Source organism: Accipiter gentilis, chromosome 10 (assembly GCF_929443795.1).
Source record: "Accipiter gentilis chromosome 10, bAccGen1.1, whole genome shotgun sequence".
Lineage (NCBI taxonomy): Eukaryota > Metazoa > Chordata > Aves > Accipitriformes > Accipitridae > Astur > Astur gentilis.
Genome location: NC_064889.1, coordinates 15,745,031 through 15,765,893, shown reverse-complemented (window position 1 = coordinate 15,765,893; position 20,863 = coordinate 15,745,031). Strand labels below are relative to the sequence as shown.

Genomic DNA, 20,863 nt, shown 5'->3' with positions numbered 1-20,863 from the left:
CAAATTCTGCTTTTAAAAGCTTTTAAACTGATAGCTTGAAGAAAATCAAAGCAAAACCAGAAGTTTATTACAAGACTAATAAAGATTTGCCAATTTTTACAGGAATAATACACCTTACATGGCATCTATGCTTTTTTTTGATCATGCATTCCAGTTTCCTTGACTTCCCAGATTTCATTATGCTCCATCTCAAGCATATGTATTGTACATTTAATTCTTTCATATTTTCTGCAAATCAAATGATTGTTTGCGAAATAGCAAGTATCTTTTGATAACTTCTTTTTCATAGTAAGCAAATAATGCTATAATAACCTAAATAATTAGTTCATCAGTCCAGTTTTTCATCTCATCAATATTTCAAGTAATCTGATAAGAAGATTTTTTTTTTTCCTTTACATTTGGCTGCCCAAATCATAAGATAGCATCCCACGACACCTAGGCATTTCTAAAAACCTGGTTTTAGCTTTAGTCATCATTACTTTTCCTTCATTCAGTTCTGAGGAGAGTATAAAGGTCACACTGTAATTTCTGATAGCAATTAACAAGAAGTACCCTTGGTCTTTTTCTGTACACATACTTGAAATCGCTCAGACATAAAAAGCAGGTCAGCAGACTCTGCTTCCTAATTTCCGTGATAGTGCTTTTTCAGCCTTACTTCCAAAGGAAACAAAGCTGATGCAAAGCTTTGGACACACCAACACAGTTAAGCGTGTGTCCTCCCCACTTGAGTAATTTTTAAACCCAGTGTGCAAATTCAACCATATTTCACAAAAAGATTTCACAGATTATTGGTTTTCGAGTTTCTAAGGTAGATGGTGAGGAAGCAGAGAGAATCAGGCTCAAAAAATTAACATCCATCCACTGCAGGTTTTGATCCTGCTACCTGATTTTTTAAAGCTAAACAGACTGTTATCACTGCCAAATTCACTGCAGAGGCAGTCTGAAAGGGAAGATGTCAGAAAACTATAAAGGTGTATGTAGAGATAACAGAAAATAGTGTAAACTCAGTTAAAAAAAGAAATATCAGCCTAGATGCAGAAATCTCTAGACAGCCTGGCTTCAGTCTGTCTGCTCTTCAAAGAATGACTTGTTACAAGTACACAGAAACCAAAGGGTTTTTTTATAGAAATTGTACATGGAATGATTATGCTTCTGTACGAGATATTTAGTATTTTCTATATGTATCTTTACCTGATTTTGAGAAATCTAGATGAACTGATTTGAGTCCTATTATGTTCATGATTTAAGCAAGTCCCAATAAATAGATCTATGATTAACAGTATTATCATGTTCTATCACATTACTCCAGTATTGCGTATCTTGTACGCGTTGGTATAGGGCAGTCATTTAGGTTCTGAAGAATTAGTGCTCGTACTTCATAAACCAAATCACCAATAAAACAACTAAAATCAATGATGGAAACTTGTTGAAAGCAGGAACTGGATCATATGCAAGGAAGAAAGCTGAATTGATTATATTAGCTGTGCATAAAAGCATTGCATGAGAGAGCTCCAGACATTATTAAAGCACCAGTTACCTTTAGGTAATTTTTGTCTTTGTACTGTGTTTTTGTAATATGACCTACTGTGTTAATGAAACAGCAATTCAATTAAACTTTTCTCTCTGAAGATTATTCAACGTCCCCAGCCGGTAAAGACATGTTTTGGACTGGGAATGAACAAGGGCAATGTAAAGCTGTGATATCCTAAAAGCAGGACAGGAGAAAGTCCAATTCATTGTCAACCTTATGCACCACAGAAGAAAACAAACTACAAACACCCTTTTCTTTATGAAACTTAAGTCATTCTCTGTCTGGCCACAACTGAGGAAACAAAGTAAAAACTTCGCACAGTTACACCTACTTGAGTCCACATCCTACACGCAATCTTGGTACCTCATGAGAAGTTTACAGAAGCTCCTAATATCCTCCAGCTCTCTTTTCTAGGGAGGAAGAAAACTCTTTGGGAAATGCAATCTGAATCCATGAAGTTATGTGTGCCTGCACATTCTGCTGAAAATGGCTCCTCCTCTGGGTCTGTGAGTGAGCCCAGATGCTTTTTGTAATTTTCACAGCTGTTTTTTTAGTTCTTAAGTCACTTCCCCCTGCTTAAGTTATGGAAAGTCATTTGCTGCCACCTATGGAGGGCATATTTGGATACATTTAGCAGTTCCTCTGCAGATGTGTTTGAAGACTTTCTTAGGGTGGAGGGGGCGTATTCCCCTTCCTTTTGCCCTTAATGTTTTCCCCTAAGTTTAATAGTGAAAAAGAGAAGCCTTTATTACATTACAGTTGAAAGAGCCACACCCTACTGATTGTGCTTCCAGGGAAAGCATCAAATGGTATTATAAACCTTCAGACAGTATTCAATACTTGAGGGTCAACTTTTTCATAAGCAACATATTATTGAAATGCAGACAAAATGAACAGCAGGCTGGAAAACTAATATTTCTCCAAATAACAGCTGTTAAAAAAGCATTTTATGATGTCATGCTAAACCAGGATGTAAAAGCAGGAAAGTTACTCATGGATTCAATTGCTATTCTAAAAGTGCTTTTCATGCACTGTGCTATATACGGCATGCTCCACAGAACTGCTGTACAGAATTTTTTTTTGGTTTTTTTTTTTTTTTTCCCCAAAGACTGCACAGAAAGAATGCATTGGTGACACAAAAGGAAAATTAAATAGACCCAGGCACTTTTGCCAATGTTACCTTCTAGGATAACTGAAACACCACCATTTCATTGCTAGACATTTATTTTCAATTTAATAACATTTTTTAAGGTTTTTCTCATTCATATTATTTATGAGACTCTTCTTTCTAAAGACTATTACACATATTGGATATTCTGAAACAAGTTTTTTTCACGTAGATATTCCCATCACCCACTAAATACAAAACAGAGCTGTTCTGTTGGATCTAAGTGAACTCTGCTTGGTGCAGTACATGAAGGCCTGGCAAAGAAATGTAACTTTATTCTACCTTGTTACAGAATCCTGATTCTAGATTTCAGTGAGTCAGAGTTTACTTATTTGGATTTTTTACAAATCGTCTTCCCCACTTTTTCAGTCAGGTTACATCTATGTTGCCTCTTAGTAGAAGGGCAAAGCAGATTGTAACGAAGTTGAAAACCTGTCTGATACGCTGTCAAAAACAAGAACTAATCTTAGCTTTGAAAAAAATCCCAGAATTATGGACATAGTCGGTGATAAAATAACACTTGGAATGAAAGCATAGCTACCATGAAAATCACAGTAATAATCAATTTCCAGGTAATCACAGTGTTGAATAATCAAACTAGACTTTATTTCAGAAATACCAAAACTACGTTCAAGAAAGCAAAAATCTTCAGTTACTAGAGAAGCAATAAAATAATCTACAGAGCAATGTCATGCCAATTGCAATAACAAACATTTACAGCACTGCTTCTGTATAGCATGCATACTTAACCAAAGACAAAATTAAAGCAACAAAAAAATGCTATGTGTTAACATTTGAAAACTTTAAATATAAAGGAAAAACATGAATAAGAAATCTTGGTAATAAGAAAAAATATAGGTCCAAAAATCTTTATTAAACACTGTACAAAACAAAATATTGCACTTTTAAATCAGACAATAAATATCTACAAAAGTATCTTACAAATGTTTTCTTTTAATTTAAAAAACTGCTTAAACAATCAAGACCCATTGCTAATTAAAAAGGTAATGATCAAGAATATCCTCTCCTTGCAGTCAGCCTTGGACACAATAGTCCACATTAAACATTTTCTATACAGTAGTGCTAATCTAATTTTCAGTGATGCAAACCCATTTTGCAGGAATGCTGATTCTAAAACTGTTCTTACAGCATGCCTGCTAATTAGGCATGTAATGTAGTTCAGTAATGTAACCCAAGATCCAAGTCAATACAAGCATTCAGGGCTCCAATATGTGCAGTAGTTTGGAAACGACAAAAGAAATAAACCATCTATCTGCTGCCTCTTATGGGGTTCTCTCTGCTTGCAGCCCTAATGAGACAATCTGCAATATGGAAAATAATTTACCTGGGAATATCATAATCAGAATTTATCAACTTGCAAAAGACTCAAATGGCTAATGGTCATGATGACAAGTCATCCTGATGGAAAACTGCTCAAAATATATTTCTTGCACTTGTCTATCTTCATAATTAATAATTCTTCCTCAGACATTTTTCCCCATTAACGGGGAAGGGGGGGGAGGAATATTTATTCAAGACAGAAAATCTGACAGCCATATTTGGCCAGTTATTGGCTCCCCATTTGACTTGATGTGCAAGAGAACAGTGCTTACAAATGTTTCATTCACAGCTCTGACAAGGAAAACTTGCGTCTAATTTAAAATCAGTAGAGAAGTCTAATCATGCCAGAACTTCGATTGTACTTCAGTGACTGGAGCAGAAGAATAGAAACAATGGAAAATGACACCTCATTTATTCAAAACAGATCTACTGCTGTTTTGAAAATTGTACTAGCATCTACAATGTCTTTTACTGCATACACATAAATACAAGCATGAAAAATGGAATGTACTTCTGTGTATGCATCTGACAGCTAATATCAGTAAAACATATCCTGTGAGATCAACCCTTAAGCTCAAGCTGTTTATGAAAATGAAGTTGCTGCCAAAAACTTTACAGCTACAAGCCACAGCTTCTATAAATTTAAAAATTGTGTTAAATCTGATAAAACAATAAAAACAAAACCTAGGGGTCAATAGTTGCTGCATTCCAAAATTCTTCAAAGGACTTTGTGACTTTTTCTCATAAGTTAAGGACAGTATGCACTACTTGGTGCTTTTAGATAGCGCTTTTTCCCCACTAAAATTATAATGTGATGGCCTGTAAAATTTTACAGATGATATGCCATGATATTATCTTCCTAATCCAGACATGAAAATGTTTAAAAGTTCCATTGCAAAGAGCAGATAATGAAAGTTCCCAGAAAAAATACCCTGTCCAGCATATCAATCTGCAATACTGTTTTTTCATTAGCCCCATGTTACCATTTAACTGTTATGACTAATGTCTTATTTACAAGTATATACTTTGAGCAGGCTACTTTAATGAACCTCTCTTCTCATCTCTTCACTGCAGCATCATGAACTTTCCATAGAAGAGTTACATTTCTTGACATGATTGACAACATCTTTGTTTGTAGGTGGCTATCAAGCATAACTTTAGCTGCTTTACAAATGTACAGTAGTGAGTTGTATCCTTGCATTCGCCTTCTGAAAAATATATTTAAACATTAAAAGGCTTTATAATGGACAAAACATAAATATTAGAACGTATCATCATAATTGTAAACAACTGATGGATTCCTGGTAGCTTTGTAATTATTTTACTTTGCATTTCTGGTTAACGGTGGATTCAAAGCTAAACTAGGTCACAAGTAAGAGGTGTGAATCTCACTGCACTCATATACCTATTGTCTGTTTCAGAAAACTACCCCATTTTTCAGGAATTAACAGCTTGCTCAGAGACTTACAAGTCACAACTGGCACAGTCATGTAAGGAAGTTTGCATAAAACAACTTTGTAAATATCTTGTTTCTAAAAGTGCTTTTGAGGCTTTAATATCAAACTGGCCTAACTCAGAGAAATATAACCCCAGGATTATGAAGTGCTCCTTGGAGAGGATAGTTTTACCTTTGATGTACAATCAAATGCTTGCAGAATCATTCGTGTACAACTGTGAGTCACTTTCTAATATAACTGCTACAAACTACTACTATGCTCATACATAAATAAGCATTTACATACTGCCACAGGATGTGTCATTGCAGTGTTGCCAGGTCACTGGCCTCTTCCTCCATCCGCAATACTGATCAGCCACAGGTTTGTTACTCTTTCTGTGTACACAGTACACTCGTCTTGACTGAAATCCACTCCCACAGTCCACGCTGCAAGGCCTCCAAGGGCCTGTCCGCCAATAGACATCACATGCCTCTGAAGAACAGTTTCGTCTGACAGGAGACCTGTGGAGGAAAACAAATGGCAGTTAAATGTTTACTTTTGTGCTAAACCCTTATTCACAGAATGATAGAACCAATGTTGGAAGGGACTTCTGGACACTGATTAGTCCACCCCCCCCTGCTCATAGCACAGTGAACTAGACCAGGTTGCTCAAGACTGTCTCCATTTGTGTTTCAAGTATCTCCAAGGATGGAGACTCCACAACCTTTCTGGGTAACCTGTTCCAGTGTTTGAGAACACTCACAGTAAAAAAAAAGTTATTTCTTATATTTAAGCTGAATTTCCCATATTTCATTTTATGCCCATTCATCATGCCTCACTCATGAAGAAACAAAAGACAAAGCCCTGTTTCTTTAAACCAATTCCTTAATCCTGGAATAGAAAAAATGTTCTACCTTTAGGAAAATTTAACTGACCCTGAAATGTTGCATACTGGATGCTGCAAGTTCTTCATGCATAACCTCTCTCCTGAACACAGGTAATGTTTCTATGCTGACACTGAACCTCCTTGAACATTTGAAGCTGCCAAAGTGAAATTCTGGCTCTTTGTTGTAAATGGAAGTTTCACCACGTACTCCAGTGGAGCCAAAATTTCATTGTGTGCACAGCAAAACTGCTTTAAAATGCTCACAATTCAGATGCACTTCTATAGCAAGAAATATGAAGAGCTGGGTTCAGTCATCTAGAAGCATGGTAACAATTCCCATGTACGTACTTGTTACCCATTTATTCTCTGCTCTTCATTGCCCTACCTACACATTTGGTCTGGAACAAAGTTTTGTGCCATCAGACTCTCACATTCAATTTTTATTTGTCTTTAATTCAGTCTTTTTGAGATTATGACGTTTTATAGAGACTGCCATCCACCCATGGATAGCCCCAAGCGAATCTGTTCATTAAGATTCTGTAGAGGTGTAAAGCTGGTACTTTTCGTATTGAAAGGAGTTGTTTAAAGACAAACAAATTAACAGAGTTCTTACAAAGAATGTGTACCTTGAAGTAGAAAGCCACACCTCAATTATTCAGTTTTTACATACCTGATACATACCTTAACAGTACATACTAAGAGGCAGAATGAGATCTACTTATGCAGAGAAGTAGACCTTATTTCAGTAATCATAAACTAGTAAATCAATTTACATGGTTCACAAAATAAGGCCCAGGAAAACCTACTTTACAAAATCTGGGCAGCAGTAGACCAGAATAAAAAGTAATATCAGAAGAGACCTAGTTCAGCAGTAATAAAAAAAAGTTATGGCAGATCATTCTAATTTCTATTTTCTTTTTGGGAATCAGGATTCTCTCACTCTATTTCTAGCTTTGCCATTAGCACAGCAGAGGACACTGATCCAATCCATTACCCTCCTTAGGTCCCTGAATCATCCAGTGTATACAAAGGGATGACTGTCACTACCTCCTCTCCTTGAGTTTGATACATAAGAATTTGCATATTTATACTGCATTGACAATCCTATATCTTTAATTTGATCATCTAAAGAATCTAACTTGTACTGCTTCAAACCGTATACCTCTTTCTTTCATCACAAGAAGAGTTTGGCACCAAAGATCCATTACGAAGTTGACATATAAAGTGACGATGCTGTAAACCTACAGGGCGGCCTACACAGCGACCAGAACACTAAAAAGTGAGAGAAAAGGGTGAGGGAAAAGAAAAAGAAACAGCCAAGTTAATAACAACAGAACTACTGCTCTAGGCAGTTACACAACCCATTCATAATTCTTGATCTGTATTTCTCCTTCAACCCTGTCACACCTCTGTTCGGGTAAGACCTAGATATTTCGGGTTCTCTGTGTGAAATTTTGCCAAGATACTGACTTTCCTACCTACTTATAAAGCAAAATCCCTTGTCTATGCTCTCATCATTTCACGCCTCTAGTGCTACAACATTCTTTCTGTAGCTCTGACAATCACCAACTTGCCTTGTAAATACCTGTATCAGGAATGCGGCAACGGTAATTCTCTTAATTCATTACTTTGCTTCTTGAATAGTAAATACTCTGTTAATAATTATAAAAATCATATCAACATGAACAGAAGTTTACTGCACAAATGAAGAAACAGAAAATATAAGAAAGCAGAGTTCTCTTAAATATTGTGGCAACTGCTTCTGAAGCACATTCCTATTTCTTTGGGGACTTCACAAGTACAGCTATGCAAACTGTTATTATAAGACTGCAATAAAAGCAATATACTAGGTCAAAAAATGGAATACATAGTAATGGATTAGCTTATAAAATACACTGAAACTAATACTCAGGTTTCAGATCACGTCTTCAACAAATAAAAGTAGCTCAGACATCACAAAGTGAAAAAACCCAGGATTTGTAATTCACTGATCTGAAAGGTAATTACAACTAGTGCCACATAGCTCTTCCTTTGTGCAAGAGAATAGATGTTCAGCCAATGGTACGATGACACTGATACACTTTTATAATACAAGGAGTTGCCAGACAAACTCTGTAACTTACCTGTCCTTTTGTCTGTACTGTCCCCACTGTACACAAATGACCCATACAGGATTTTCTTCCCACAGGACGATCTCTGTGTATACAAGCATCTGGTAGCAGTGTCAGCACAGTGCCATTGGCTTCTACTTGTTGACAAGTTATTTGTCGATAGCGAAATCCATTGCCACAAGATGCAGAGCACTCAGACCATGGACTAGTTACCCACCTACAGGATGCAGAGACAAATTTATAGCAACTATGAAAGCATTGCAAACTTGCTGATAGTTTGCAACAATCTGTTTGCAAATAAAAAAATCAAAAGAACTGTCGTTGACAGTTCTAGATGTGAAAAAGGTAGAAGCAGATTTTTCAGTTGTTAAGCAAGATCTTATAAATTTGGTTAACTGATGACTTCTAAGATAACTGTGGATCAATATGCTAACAGAAGTTACACTGCTTGTTACCCCAAAGGTTATACTAAGCAAACCCTATAGACCCTGCTGGATTTAACATTTCTGAAGGAAGAGCAACGTACTTTTCTGTATCTTATAAAATGAATAGTGCTGATTTAGTTACTACTAAGGTGACAGGTGTCATAACTCATCCAAATTTTTTACATCAAGATCTTGCTAGATAATGGCTTAAGCAGAACATGTTATTTATTGATTAGAAGTTGCAAAGATTTAGTCTTTCGTGGCAGCTAGGAACAATACCGGGGAAGCAGCAGGTGGTAATACAATTTACTTGACTGGACCTTTTCATAAATCTAGGCTAGAAATACAGAATGGGACTTTATGTGTAGCACAACTGTGACAACAGGAAAAATATTCTATCCTCTTTAGCAATTATTTCATTTTCTTACAGTCAAACAGTTTATATCCATTCAAGGAAGATTAATCTTTTACAGTCTGGACCCTTGTCTTTTCCTCCCCTTTAAAGCTGAAGTACTTTTGCAAACATTTGGTGCAGCGCATGCACAGCAAGTCAGCAAGGCCCAAATTTGGCAAACATTTAAAGCACAAGTTAAGTACATGCTTAAACCCTTATATTTGCTTAACTGCACTTCTATGCTGTGCTGGAGAGAAGTGATTAAACACATGCAAAACACTTTACATGACACTGACCATACATCTAAAGCCTTTATAATTCTATGGATACTTTCTAAAGAGCTGTCTTGGGATGAGAAGATTGTGCAGAAATCAGTGAGTGGGGAATGGAAAGGAAGTCTGAATACTTTGCACTTCCCTCCCAGGTTAGTAAACACAGGGAACGGGGAGAGGTTAGAGGCACTAGGAACCAGGCACAGGGCTATTTTCCAGGCAACTAGGACACTCTTCCTATATAGGAAGCGTGGAATACTTCATAAAAGAAAAACAATTTGTATGTTAGCATACATTTATAATTCAAGGTAGAGTTAACGATAGTACACACACAATTCCCTTCCACTGGTAATACATAAAGCCAAATTAAAAGCAAAATAAATCTAAGCATTTTAATGAGACAACTTAGGTTGCAGCCTGTTCAGCCATATGAAATAACTGGTTGGTTTTTGTGGTGAATGGTCTGGGTCCAGTGATAATCGCATTGTTAAAGCATGCACTGCAGTCCACTGAAAAGGCATGACCTTGCTCAGGGGAGCACCGGGCCCTCTAGTATCCTCCTGACTGTGTCATCTGCTCTGAATAACTGGATTTTAAGAGGGGAACCTGCAACTGAGTCTGTGTGTTTCAACCTATTAGTTCTATTTCAGTATTTTTCCACTGGCAAAAAGTTCGCTTGTTATGGGCTGGCTGGAGTTCAGACTCACAATTTAAGATGATCTGGTTTTTTGGCTGCTAATAATGAAATATAAACAAACTTCTGATATTTATCTGTTGCTATGTTTTCTGTATTTAGAACAGAGTTTAGAACATACTGGCAAGATGCACTCCCACAATGTCAGTTAAGGTCTTAACACTTCTCTCCAAACATTCTCCAGTGAGGGACAGCTCCAAAATGCGTGCATGACTCTTCATCCCTCGAGGATTTTTACGTTGCTGACAGTGATGGCCAATTTTTTTAAGCAACTGAAAGCACTTGTTCTGAGGACTCCTGTGGGATTTCCTGCTAAAAACCTAGAGCAACGCCTTGTTGAGCTGGAATGTTTAGTGCAACTCAAGAAGTCTAGAGGTAAGGTTTTGGCTTTTGGAATCAGATATTGTGGTATACTTGTCTGTGATAAAAAGATTCTCTGCCCCAAGATCACAAGATACCCCAGTCGATCCAGTGAGAAAATTGGCAGGGAAAGACATGCAAGGAGTGTGACACTGTGGTGAGGGACATTAGAGACGAATGAAGCATTCCACAGTAAACATCCGACTCAGAGCTCTGCTGGCACGGAAGGAGAGGAGGTGAACACAGAGTATCCTGGCTGCTCTAAACATGACGAGTTTTCTCTCTGTGTGTTGGCACAGATCCCACAAAACTAGCACATCGCCATGTCTCAGAGAGACCTCCAGCTTAGCTTTTAATGTGTTAGTGTGCTAGCAGCAAGACTTGCTGCAGCAGCATGGAGACTTACACAGATCTCATTTATTCAGCTGAATCAAGCATTCCCTTACCTGCTTGTGATCCATTTTGTCATCTCTCATGCTTTAGGATTCATGATGAAATAAACCCCACATTTCAGACTCAGAGTATAAACACAGAAACAATTTCAGGATGTTGTGAGTGCATTTTAATACATATAGAGCACATGGAAATAGAGTAGAGTTTACCTGGCAGGGCAGTCATCTGTGTTGCATGACTGGTAAATAATCCCTGGCTTTTGCAGCTCTCTGCATAATGATTCATCTACTTGCTGCTTCTCTGCATTCATGCACTGTAGTCTTCTGGAGCGGGTTCCTGAATTCCCACAGCTAGCAGAGCAAGTACTCCACTCCGCATATTCCCATTTATAATCTAAGAAGTGCAATTGAAAGTAGTGTGAGTGCACCACTATACATTGTAACGGTGTCACATTTTAATTGATTTGGCAGCATATTCTGCAAGCTAGATAGATACTGCATCCTCTGTAGAAAAGCAAATATTTCAGCATTGTGAAATGGGACCATAAGCCAAAGTAGAATTTAGTCCTACTCAGCTTCCCCTCAAGTTCAGCTCTTACATGTGAGCATGAAGTTCTCTAGAAGGCAAATGGGATCAGCATATGTGCATGTACATGAAGGGCAGAACCTGGCTCACAGTAGGAACTGATGAACCTCTGAAAATTTTCATAACATTTTTATACAACGAGCATTAAAAAGAGGAAACTGTAAATCAGGCTCTCTAGGTTTCCTGCTGTTGTACAGTAAGTTTATTCTGAAGAAAACTCATCTTACTCCAGACACTTCGCATAATTTCAGGATTTAAGAGAATCCTGTACTAAACTATAGAAAAATATTTAATGCATAAATAATTTGCCACCGAGGCATCTGGCAAGATGAAAAAGGAGTTTGTTTTAAAGAGCGTTTCATATTAAAAACCGATCACCTCTAACAATTACTACCTTTATATTTAGTCACAATTCCACACTTACCCCTTCTCCCACCTTTTTTTTTTTTTTTTTTTTTTTTTGACACTTGGTAAAAGATGAAGTACTATGCAATGTTGACAGATTTTTATGTGATCACAGAAGGAGTCAGATTTTTCTGTAATAACCAAGAATAATTGATAGCTACCAGCTGTGTCCACAGACTCACTCTTCCAGCACATAATGAATTCTTTAACTTATTGTTTTTCAATGTTTCCTTATTACTTCTGGGTTTCTTAAAATAATACAAAAGGGCCTTTTTCAAAGTAGAAATAGTTAAATTTACTGACTGCAACTATGATGGAGAGACTGTATTGTTTGTTTAACTAGGATGATACTGCTCAGAAGTGCCCTCAATATGCCTACTGTGCAAAAACGACCAAAGGAGATTTTGCAGTCTTAAAAATGCATGGGTATTTCAGTGATGAAACATTTACATAAGCATCAATCAGAGTGAAAGCTCACAACTAGAAAATGGAATCTCCCCAAAATACCGAGCAGCCTGGCTGGAAAGGGATTGGGCAACCAAAAGGCAGTCCAGCTAAAGACTACAGGTGGATAGTTCAATACCTGGCCAGACCTGTTCAGAAATTTTAACTTTAATGAGATCTATATTAGGACCAGGGCCTGGATTTTTTTTCTTATAAACTCTATTAGGATATTTTCTGATTCAGTTCATTAACTGTTTGATTTACTTTTGATTTTAAAAATAAACATTCTGATCATAGATATGTTTCAGTAAAATTACTTTGTAAATGTAACTGACTCCGCAATCCCATGCATTACCAGAACCATTCTTACCCATAAAAGTAATCCACTGGCAGTCACTGAGAATACACTTATACACAGTGTAGGGGATTTGCAAGATCTGAGCTTACTGCTTGAGTCCTTTGCACATAAACAGTAAGCCAAATCATATTGATAGGTCAACAGATAAATCACATGCAAAAAAAAGTCAATTTTAACAGATATTTGTTTTTAAACCTGATTTGCATTTCCTTGGTATTGACTGGTTAGAGATTTTTTTTTTTTTTTTGAACTGTCAAATGGAGATTGATGCTTTGCTGCCAGACTTTTAGTAGGATCCAAGTTCCTACCTCTCTTTTTTAAAGTCCAATTATAATGTAATGAATTTCTAAAGCACTATAAATATTTAAAACTTTATAAAATGTTTGCAGATACAGCCTATTGTCTTGCTGGTGCATATGTAAGATCCTTGTCAAATTGATCTATAATCCTCAGTTGCACATTTTATAACCTACTATCAGAAATGCAGGTTTGTGCAAGCGCATTCATTACATTGGAGTATATTACAAAATGCTCCTGAAAACTTAACACTGAAAGTGATGAGTGTGCAGTGTGCTCTAGTACCTTAATGTGTTTAAGTGTGACTGCAATAACGTGGCTACCATATCATTGTAATGATGTTGGAATACGGCAATTATATTAAAATTATTTGAATTATAATTAAGATATTTCCAAAGATGACCTCAAAGTCAGTTTAGTTTCAGTTTGGTGGGCTATCATGGCAGCAGTTTGTATGATTTGTTGAAGAGGAAGTTGCAAAAATCTGCCTGATTTAAAACTGTTTAAGCAGCAAGACACTGAATCAGGCCACATTCTCTCAGCTTCTCAGCTACACAGGTAAGAAATGAGGACCACCACGTAATATTTGGATACACATTAATTCCCATATCCAACTCTGAGTATGGACATTGTCTATTGACTTAAATGGGACTATTCACATATGTGAAGTGAAACATGTAATTATGAATTACTTTCTATGTATAAAAGTAGATTAGGTTTCAGGAAAGTCTTTACAGAGTGAAAGAAAATATTTTAAAATTTAAGAATTTGTCATATAATTTTCAACAAACCTTCCTTCTTGACATTTACCCAAACTGACATTAGTTTTGCACTAGCTGAAGTCCAACATTGGAATTGTCCAGCAAATTGACCAGAGTTGGTGTTCACCTCTAGGATACGACCCCCAACCAGGGTTCGGTATTCCAAGGTCTTAACTTCCTCAATTGGACTATCTCTGAAAAGCCAGTGAACTGTATTTCTGTAGCTGGGCAGCACCGGGCAACCTAAAAAATCAACAGCATTTTAGCAGGTTTTTCTAAACAGATTTAAATGTTTGTAAGTACGTATTGTTGTGTGATTCTACGTAAAAGACCTTACCAATCTAAATAAGAACAAGAGTATGCATAAATTCACTGAAGTCCAAGCTATGGCCCAAAATCCTGACTGCCCCTTAAGGGTTATCAGCTGTGTAAGCTGATGTATACTTGCCATAGTTCTTCATATTTTCCCTTTCAGTAAGTTCTTACAAACTTAACTTGTATATAAACAAAGGGGGTGGGGGGAACAATTATTTAAATGGAACGAAGATTTCATCCCAGACACTACAATATGCAAATCGGTTTGTAATGAAAGAGTTTCTATCTGTCTTGGAAAGGAGTCATAAACACATTAAATGAAATTGCTGCATTTTCACTCCATAGGCACAAGCAGAGATGGAAACAGAGGTATTCATTTAGACAGAAAGATAAAAAAACACCTCTAGAGCCCAGATGAATCCCCTCCCATTGTTTTCAAGTGAAGCTCAAAGAGAAATTATGCAGCTTTAGTCTCGTGGTGAATCACCTAGATGACGCCTAAAGGGTTGCCATTTTAAAACATTTTTTGAAAAGCTGAATCAAACAATAATTGTGTCTTACTCTGAGGCTTCCCCCCTGACAACAGAAAGCTGATATATGGTTAGAAAACCCAGAAGGTCACCGAACATGAAACTCTTAGGAATTACACTCACTTTCTCCATGGGGCCCCCTCCATTTTAATGAAATTAATATATAATATAATTTAAATGACAAAGTAGAAAAGACAACATACCTATTCTTAGTGGCTCTCCAGGTACCACGCTGACATTTGTACCAATTCCAGATGCCATTAGGACACGCTTTCTTCTGCTTACCTTTGATAATAGAGTGTTATTCTCTGTAAATCTTTGTTCTGTAACGCAATACATAAGATCTGTTCTTAGCAAGAATTAAATCAAGATGCTAAAAAAAAATTTGTATCAAAACATCCAACATGTTAGTTATGAAGCAGAAGGATAATAGTGCTTTGGAATTCTTTAGGATCAATTTCAGTTAGGCAGTTAAATTGTTTGTCTAACAAATATACTTCAGATAGGGAAAACGGAAATGCAGAAATTATTCATAATGTTTATGCAAGTTTCTACATTAATCAAATTTATTGAATTTTATTTATTAGAAAAATAAGCCTGTAACACTTAGTTTAACAACAAGATTCACAGGATGTATGATGTATTTCCTGTTTCTCATGACAAAGTTGTTTATTAGTTCATTACCAGTCATTCACATACAGAAATTTTAAGAAAAATAATTCTCTCAATGGAATCAGGCCAATTCCTCTGTTCCATTAGATGGAATTATGACAAAGTGCTACAACAGAAAAGAGAAGAAAATCCTTTAAAATCTCATTATGCATACAGATAGCATAATATATGCAGTCATATGCCTATCACTATAGCAACTTCTCCTTTTTATCATATGCCAGACAGAATAACTGCCAAAAATGTGGGCAATCTGTCAGTAACACACAGTTCTTGCCACTTAGTCAACATTTCGGTTTTAATGAATGTGCATAATATCTATGATTCTCCTTCCAGAACAGTTTAAATCTTTTGTTATATTCTAACTTCTGTGGGTCATTTTACATTGTGGCAAGATTTTTCCTCAGTGTGCAATGTCTGTACAAAGCTTCCTGCTTGTCTGTGTAAACACTGGGATAAAAAAGCCTCCACAGAACCACAGTGAGGCCAGTCCCATCAGGCAAAAGGCTGGGTGCCTTGTCAGCCCTTAGGAACTTTTATTAGAAAGGCTGCACAAATTTTGCTCTACTGCTTGGCTGCCCCAGGTCAGGCAGTAATTACTGTAGCAAAGTCCAAAAGGCTGACATGATGTCGCTTTAGACAACATTGAGTCAGTCCAATCTGCAAGTCCTGACACCAGAAGTTCTCCCATTTCACTGCAGTTTTGCACAGCCAAAAAAATTGCAGAATTTGGCCCTCTCCTATCCACTCAAGATTTATTTAAACTAATGTCATGTGACCAGGAATAGAAATGAAATTCAGACTCTGGTGAGCAATCTTCCCAGTCCCAGAAAACTGAAACCAAGAAGGGAGCTTCAGTCTACACTCATCCTCCCACTGAGACTCCTATTATGTCTTTGGTACATCTTCCTTGGCCAACAGATCCAAGCACCTATCACCTGCCCTACACATGCGTGCCTAAGAAAGCAAGCTTTGTAGCAGGATTGGCCATGTATAACTGTGTTGTACTTCGTACAGCAAAACGGTGAGAAAGTTAATCTCTAGAGCTGAATGATCCATTTATTGGAGCTATTTGCAAGGTGTGATTGTATTATACATTATTAATCTACTTACAATAGTCATTTAAATGGAGTTTTTCTTTACATTTTCTATTCTGAGAGTTAGAAGTTCATAATCAGAATTTTTTGTTTTCCATATCCCTATGTTTTATTGGCCCCTATAATTAAAAAAAAAACCAAACCAAAACCAAACCAAAAAAACCCACCACAACCAAACCCAGCCTTTGCTTTCATCTCACTGCAGATTTTCTGAATAACTCAAGCCTGCCTGTTTCCCTTCATAGAAGCACTGAGATCAATATAATATGACAGTGGACTTATTTTTCTAATGTGTCTGCTGGTTTAAGGGCTGGTATTTGTTGCCTGGAAGCAAGAAGATGGAACAACTTTTGAAGAAGTCACAAGTCAAACCATCTGTAAGTAGATGCACTATTACAGGAAACACAAAATAGAGAACAGATCCCAGGGAGTCAGAGGCAATCAAAAATTCCAAGTTCATAATAAAGTGTTAAATATCCCCCCCCACTATTTTATTGGTTAAACTTCATAATCGAAGTGGTTCACTGTTGTTATCAGTAAGGAATTCTCATTTAGCACTTACCAGTTAAGTGAAGAACAGACGCAGCTTCAGCTTTTCCAAGAGCGTTAGTTGCTCTGCAAGTGTATGTTCCTGCATCTTCATAGGAAACATTCCTCAGAAATAAAGAGCCATTCAAAACCAAGAAAGAATTGATTTGTAGAATGTCTTTCTTCTTAAACCATGTTACATTTGGTCGGGGAACACCTTTATAATGCAAATAATAAAAACATTTATTGTGAGATATAAACCATAGGTTTTATATTGCTAACTGCTACCGTAACATCCAAGAATCTTAAGTTCCTTTGTCACTTCACAGATAGCATAAACCAAAGTAACAACATCACAGCAAAGCAAGTACTTTTTCTATTCCCAACAAAACTTCTCTGTTGTGAGCCCTATTAATAATTCAGCATCCAACTAAGATTAAAGGTTAAGCACTATTAAGGCAAGCTCAAAGAACAGCTTTAAAAACTGCCACCAGTCCTACACAAGCAATGTGTTTTGCTGCTGAAAGATGTGAGACCATTATCCCAAGCAGGACGAATTGACGTAAAGATCTGCACTGCATCTTTTCATTCAACCTGCATCCCAGCATATATGAAGGAAGGAATGAATATTCAATTTCTAATTAAAAATAAAGAAAAAAAAGTTGGCAAAATATTTTCTTGAAGAAAAAAAAGGGATATATTTATCAATTAGATTAGACAATATATTGGCCAATTTCTGCCAAAAAAGACCTTGAAAACTTCTGCAAGTTGCAGATATCATATATAAAACTTGTAACAATGCAGTGTGAAGGAAAAGGAACAGAAAGAGCGATTAACAACTAAACGAGGGGCTCAGTTGTTAAGTAATTTCATTTACCATGTTATAGAAAGCCAAAGGTCTATCATCATTCCTATTGTAACGCTTGAACTTTGAGAAATTCAGCATTTAGAGATAACTTGTCATTCTAAATCTTAATCAATGAATGACTTTGGACATTCATTTTTAATTAGATGATTTTTCCACTGGCACAGTAGTACCTCTGTGAGAAGACTTCTACTGTTTTATTTTCCTCAAACATTTGCCTTTAAAAAGATATTTTGCAAGTTGGCAAATCAGACACTTCATCATTTGTGCTCTGGTTGAGCTACTGCAGCAGAAGTGCTCTTTCAAAGCTCCAAAACCCTAGATAAATCACTGGGTAAGTCTGACATACGTGGCACAGTGACTAGCCACAGAGGTACACAAAGGTGCAGGGCACAAGACAAGTCAGAGCAGTTACATTGTCTTTCACCTGCACTCTTTTTTCGCTAAATATATCGATCAGTGCTCACTGAAGACTACCAAAACAGGTTCTGCTATAGAAGCTGACCTGAATATGGGACATATGGAAGTTTCAGCCATATTGAATGCTAATTCAGTCTCCTCTCTTCACAGATCATTGTGCAGTATTACTTTACAGATGATGTCTTCATGATGTGGAATAGCCTTTAGGAACAACTTTAACATTTCAATCACTGGCTTAGCACTTCCAATGCACACCTCAAGTTTTTCCTTTACTGTAATAGGAACCAGACACATTTTTTGGAACCTGCTATTTCACTGAAGGGAAAAGCTCCCCCCACCATTTTGTCTAGAAAGACAGCAGAGAGAAACACTCTTCTGCATAATCACAGATTTTATTCTAGACAATTTACCAGCTGTTCAGTGCTTTTAAACTCATGAGATGTTGTTTTACTGAATAAAACTGCATAAAACAAAGTACAGATCTGCAGAGTGCACAAGGGTCCAAAAAACCAGGCTGTTTTTCAACTTTCCAGAAGAAGCTTTATGCCACTTCAAAAAATCCTTTTGGAATTAGGATGAGGTCTTGTTTTAAGGGTCTTTTTTCCATTTTACCCCAGCTTTCTGGCTAAAGCATATCATTCTCAGACATATTTTTCCTTTACAGTGTACTTTCCATGGCCATTCAGGCGTATATACTTACTATGCAGATGGGCTGAGGAGGTGTTGTGAGGATGCTGAGCTATATTAATCTAAGGCCTAGAGGTTTGCGGCCAGACTACCCTTACTGGCACCAAAATCCTGCAGACCAATCAGAGCCAAAAACAAGCCAGAAGCAGCACGGTTGAGATGGGACTGAAGTCAAAAGATTTAAAATCAAATTCCACAAAACACAAAAACACAAAAATGTTTGGAAAGGTTCACATTTAAGCTTTTAACCTGAGCCTCTATCAAACTTCAGCCCCGTATCGCCCCATGACACAGTCCTCCCTCTGCTCTCACCACAGCATTCAGAAATGTACCTCATTTCTGGGATTTAACTTAAGTGAAATATTTCTTTCTTCCAAACTTTGTTTGTATCCTAGAGTTTATCCCAGAAAAATTGCCATGTCTCTACTCTTCGACCCATGTCTCATTCAGAGACATGTAGAAACTTTTAAAAGCTGACTGGAGTTTGGTTTGCAGAAGAAATCTGCAAAACAGCTTTGACTCTCATTTTAAGTTCAAAACTGGGTATTTGTCACACACCTTAAACACAATTTAAGTTATAGCAAATGATTCCTCTTTCTTTCTCCAAAGAGTTGTATACATTTCTCTTTAGGGGAAACAAGCAAGTAATACCACACACACACAATTAATCAGACCATTTCTCAAGTGAATAATGTGAATACACAAACATAAATTCTAGATCTAAGGAGCAGAAGTGTGGACAAAGCCCTGCATGGCAGTCCGCAACCAGTCCAGCTGAAATGCACAATGAATCCATCCAAGCAATCTTAGGGGTGCTGTCAATTACAGACAAAGTGTGTGTGGGGAAATCCACGAAAAACAATCAGTTAAATACATCGTGGAAAAAACCCAATACTATTACGCATTATACCTGGTTACTGCACACTGTCATTTTAAAACAGAGTTAATGTTATCCAGACACCTTCAGGATGCCTCCATAAACATGAGCTGTTTGAGCTGAAAATAGTAGTGGAGATAATCACAACAATCCTGCATTGTACTTTACCCAAAACTACTGAGAAGTAAGATTTTTATCTAAGAGTTAATAATTTTTATGTGAACTGTATGCTGAGTCCCTCTGAGCTGGCGTCTTCACAATCATTTTGATGACGCTACAAGTTTTTGCATTTCATCGTTCCTTTTCTTTCCCCAACCTTACAAAACCAATTCACTATCCGAGAGTGAGCCTGGGAGATATCGGACCATCTGCTTAAGAACAACTGATGTTTGCAATCAAGCTCCTTCTGTGTCCTTTTTCACGGGCTTTTGGTTAGGTTGCCATTAACATATTAAGCCAAATCCTCAGCTTGAGCCCTGAGCGAGGGGGAAAAAGAACATACCTTTCACAGAAGAGTTCAGGGACCTATTACAGGCTGGAGAATAGCATGGAGGGAAGAGAGGGGGCAAGAGAGGAGACAGGGTAGTACTCTGCACACTCTGAGGTCAGGACATAGCTGTATGCTAGAAATCAGAGGCCTCTAACCCTGCCTTTCGGGGAACCCAAAAGTGGTGAGCACAAATGTGATATAAAGCTTTCAGAGTTGTGCATCCAGAGCAACGCAGTAGAGAATCCAGCCAGAAAGAAGGTTTATCGTGTGGTGCTATCCCATGTGCTGATTGACACCCTATAAATGGATTAAAGAAATAAAGCAGGAGAAAAAGACATCCCTTATACTCCAGCTCCTTTGCATTCTTCAGCAAAGCAGCATGTACATTTCAAGCTTTTCTGGACAGCTTCAGTTTATCTCTGTATGTTCATACAGAGAAAAATCCTTTTCTACCATAACTCTCATGAGAGACACTGAGTTCTTGTGTATACTGTCACTTCTGGAATTCCTATCAGGAGGAACTC

The 20,863-nt window shown here is 37.2% G+C and overlaps 1 protein-coding gene across 5 annotated transcripts in view; it reads right to left on the bottom strand.

Moving 5' to 3' along the window:
- Nucleotides 1-2,931: 2,931 nt before the first annotated feature.
- Nucleotides 2,932-20,863, bottom strand: part of ADAMTSL3 (ADAMTS like 3) — a 189,542-nt gene continuing 171,610 nt past the window's right edge. For 4 of the 5 annotated variants that reach the window (XM_049812196.1, XM_049812199.1, XM_049812197.1 and 1 more), the window contains exons 24-31: nucleotides 17,035-17,217; nucleotides 14,910-15,029; nucleotides 13,892-14,104; nucleotides 11,221-11,404; nucleotides 8,486-8,690; nucleotides 7,525-7,634; nucleotides 5,783-5,997; nucleotides 2,932-5,248 (exon numbers count right to left, since the gene is read on the bottom strand). In XM_049812196.1, the coding sequence (XP_049668153.1) occupies nucleotides 5,139-5,248; nucleotides 5,783-5,997; nucleotides 7,525-7,634; nucleotides 8,486-8,690; nucleotides 11,221-11,404; nucleotides 13,892-14,104; nucleotides 14,910-15,029; nucleotides 17,035-17,217 (1,340 nt within the window). In that variant the 3' untranslated portion in view covers nucleotides 2,932-5,138. Of the gene's footprint in view, nucleotides 5,249-5,782; nucleotides 5,998-7,524; nucleotides 7,635-8,485; nucleotides 8,691-11,220; nucleotides 11,405-13,891; nucleotides 14,105-14,909; nucleotides 15,030-17,034; nucleotides 17,218-20,863 lie in introns of those variants that run through there. The other variant, XR_007507472.1, reaches the window with a different exon arrangement.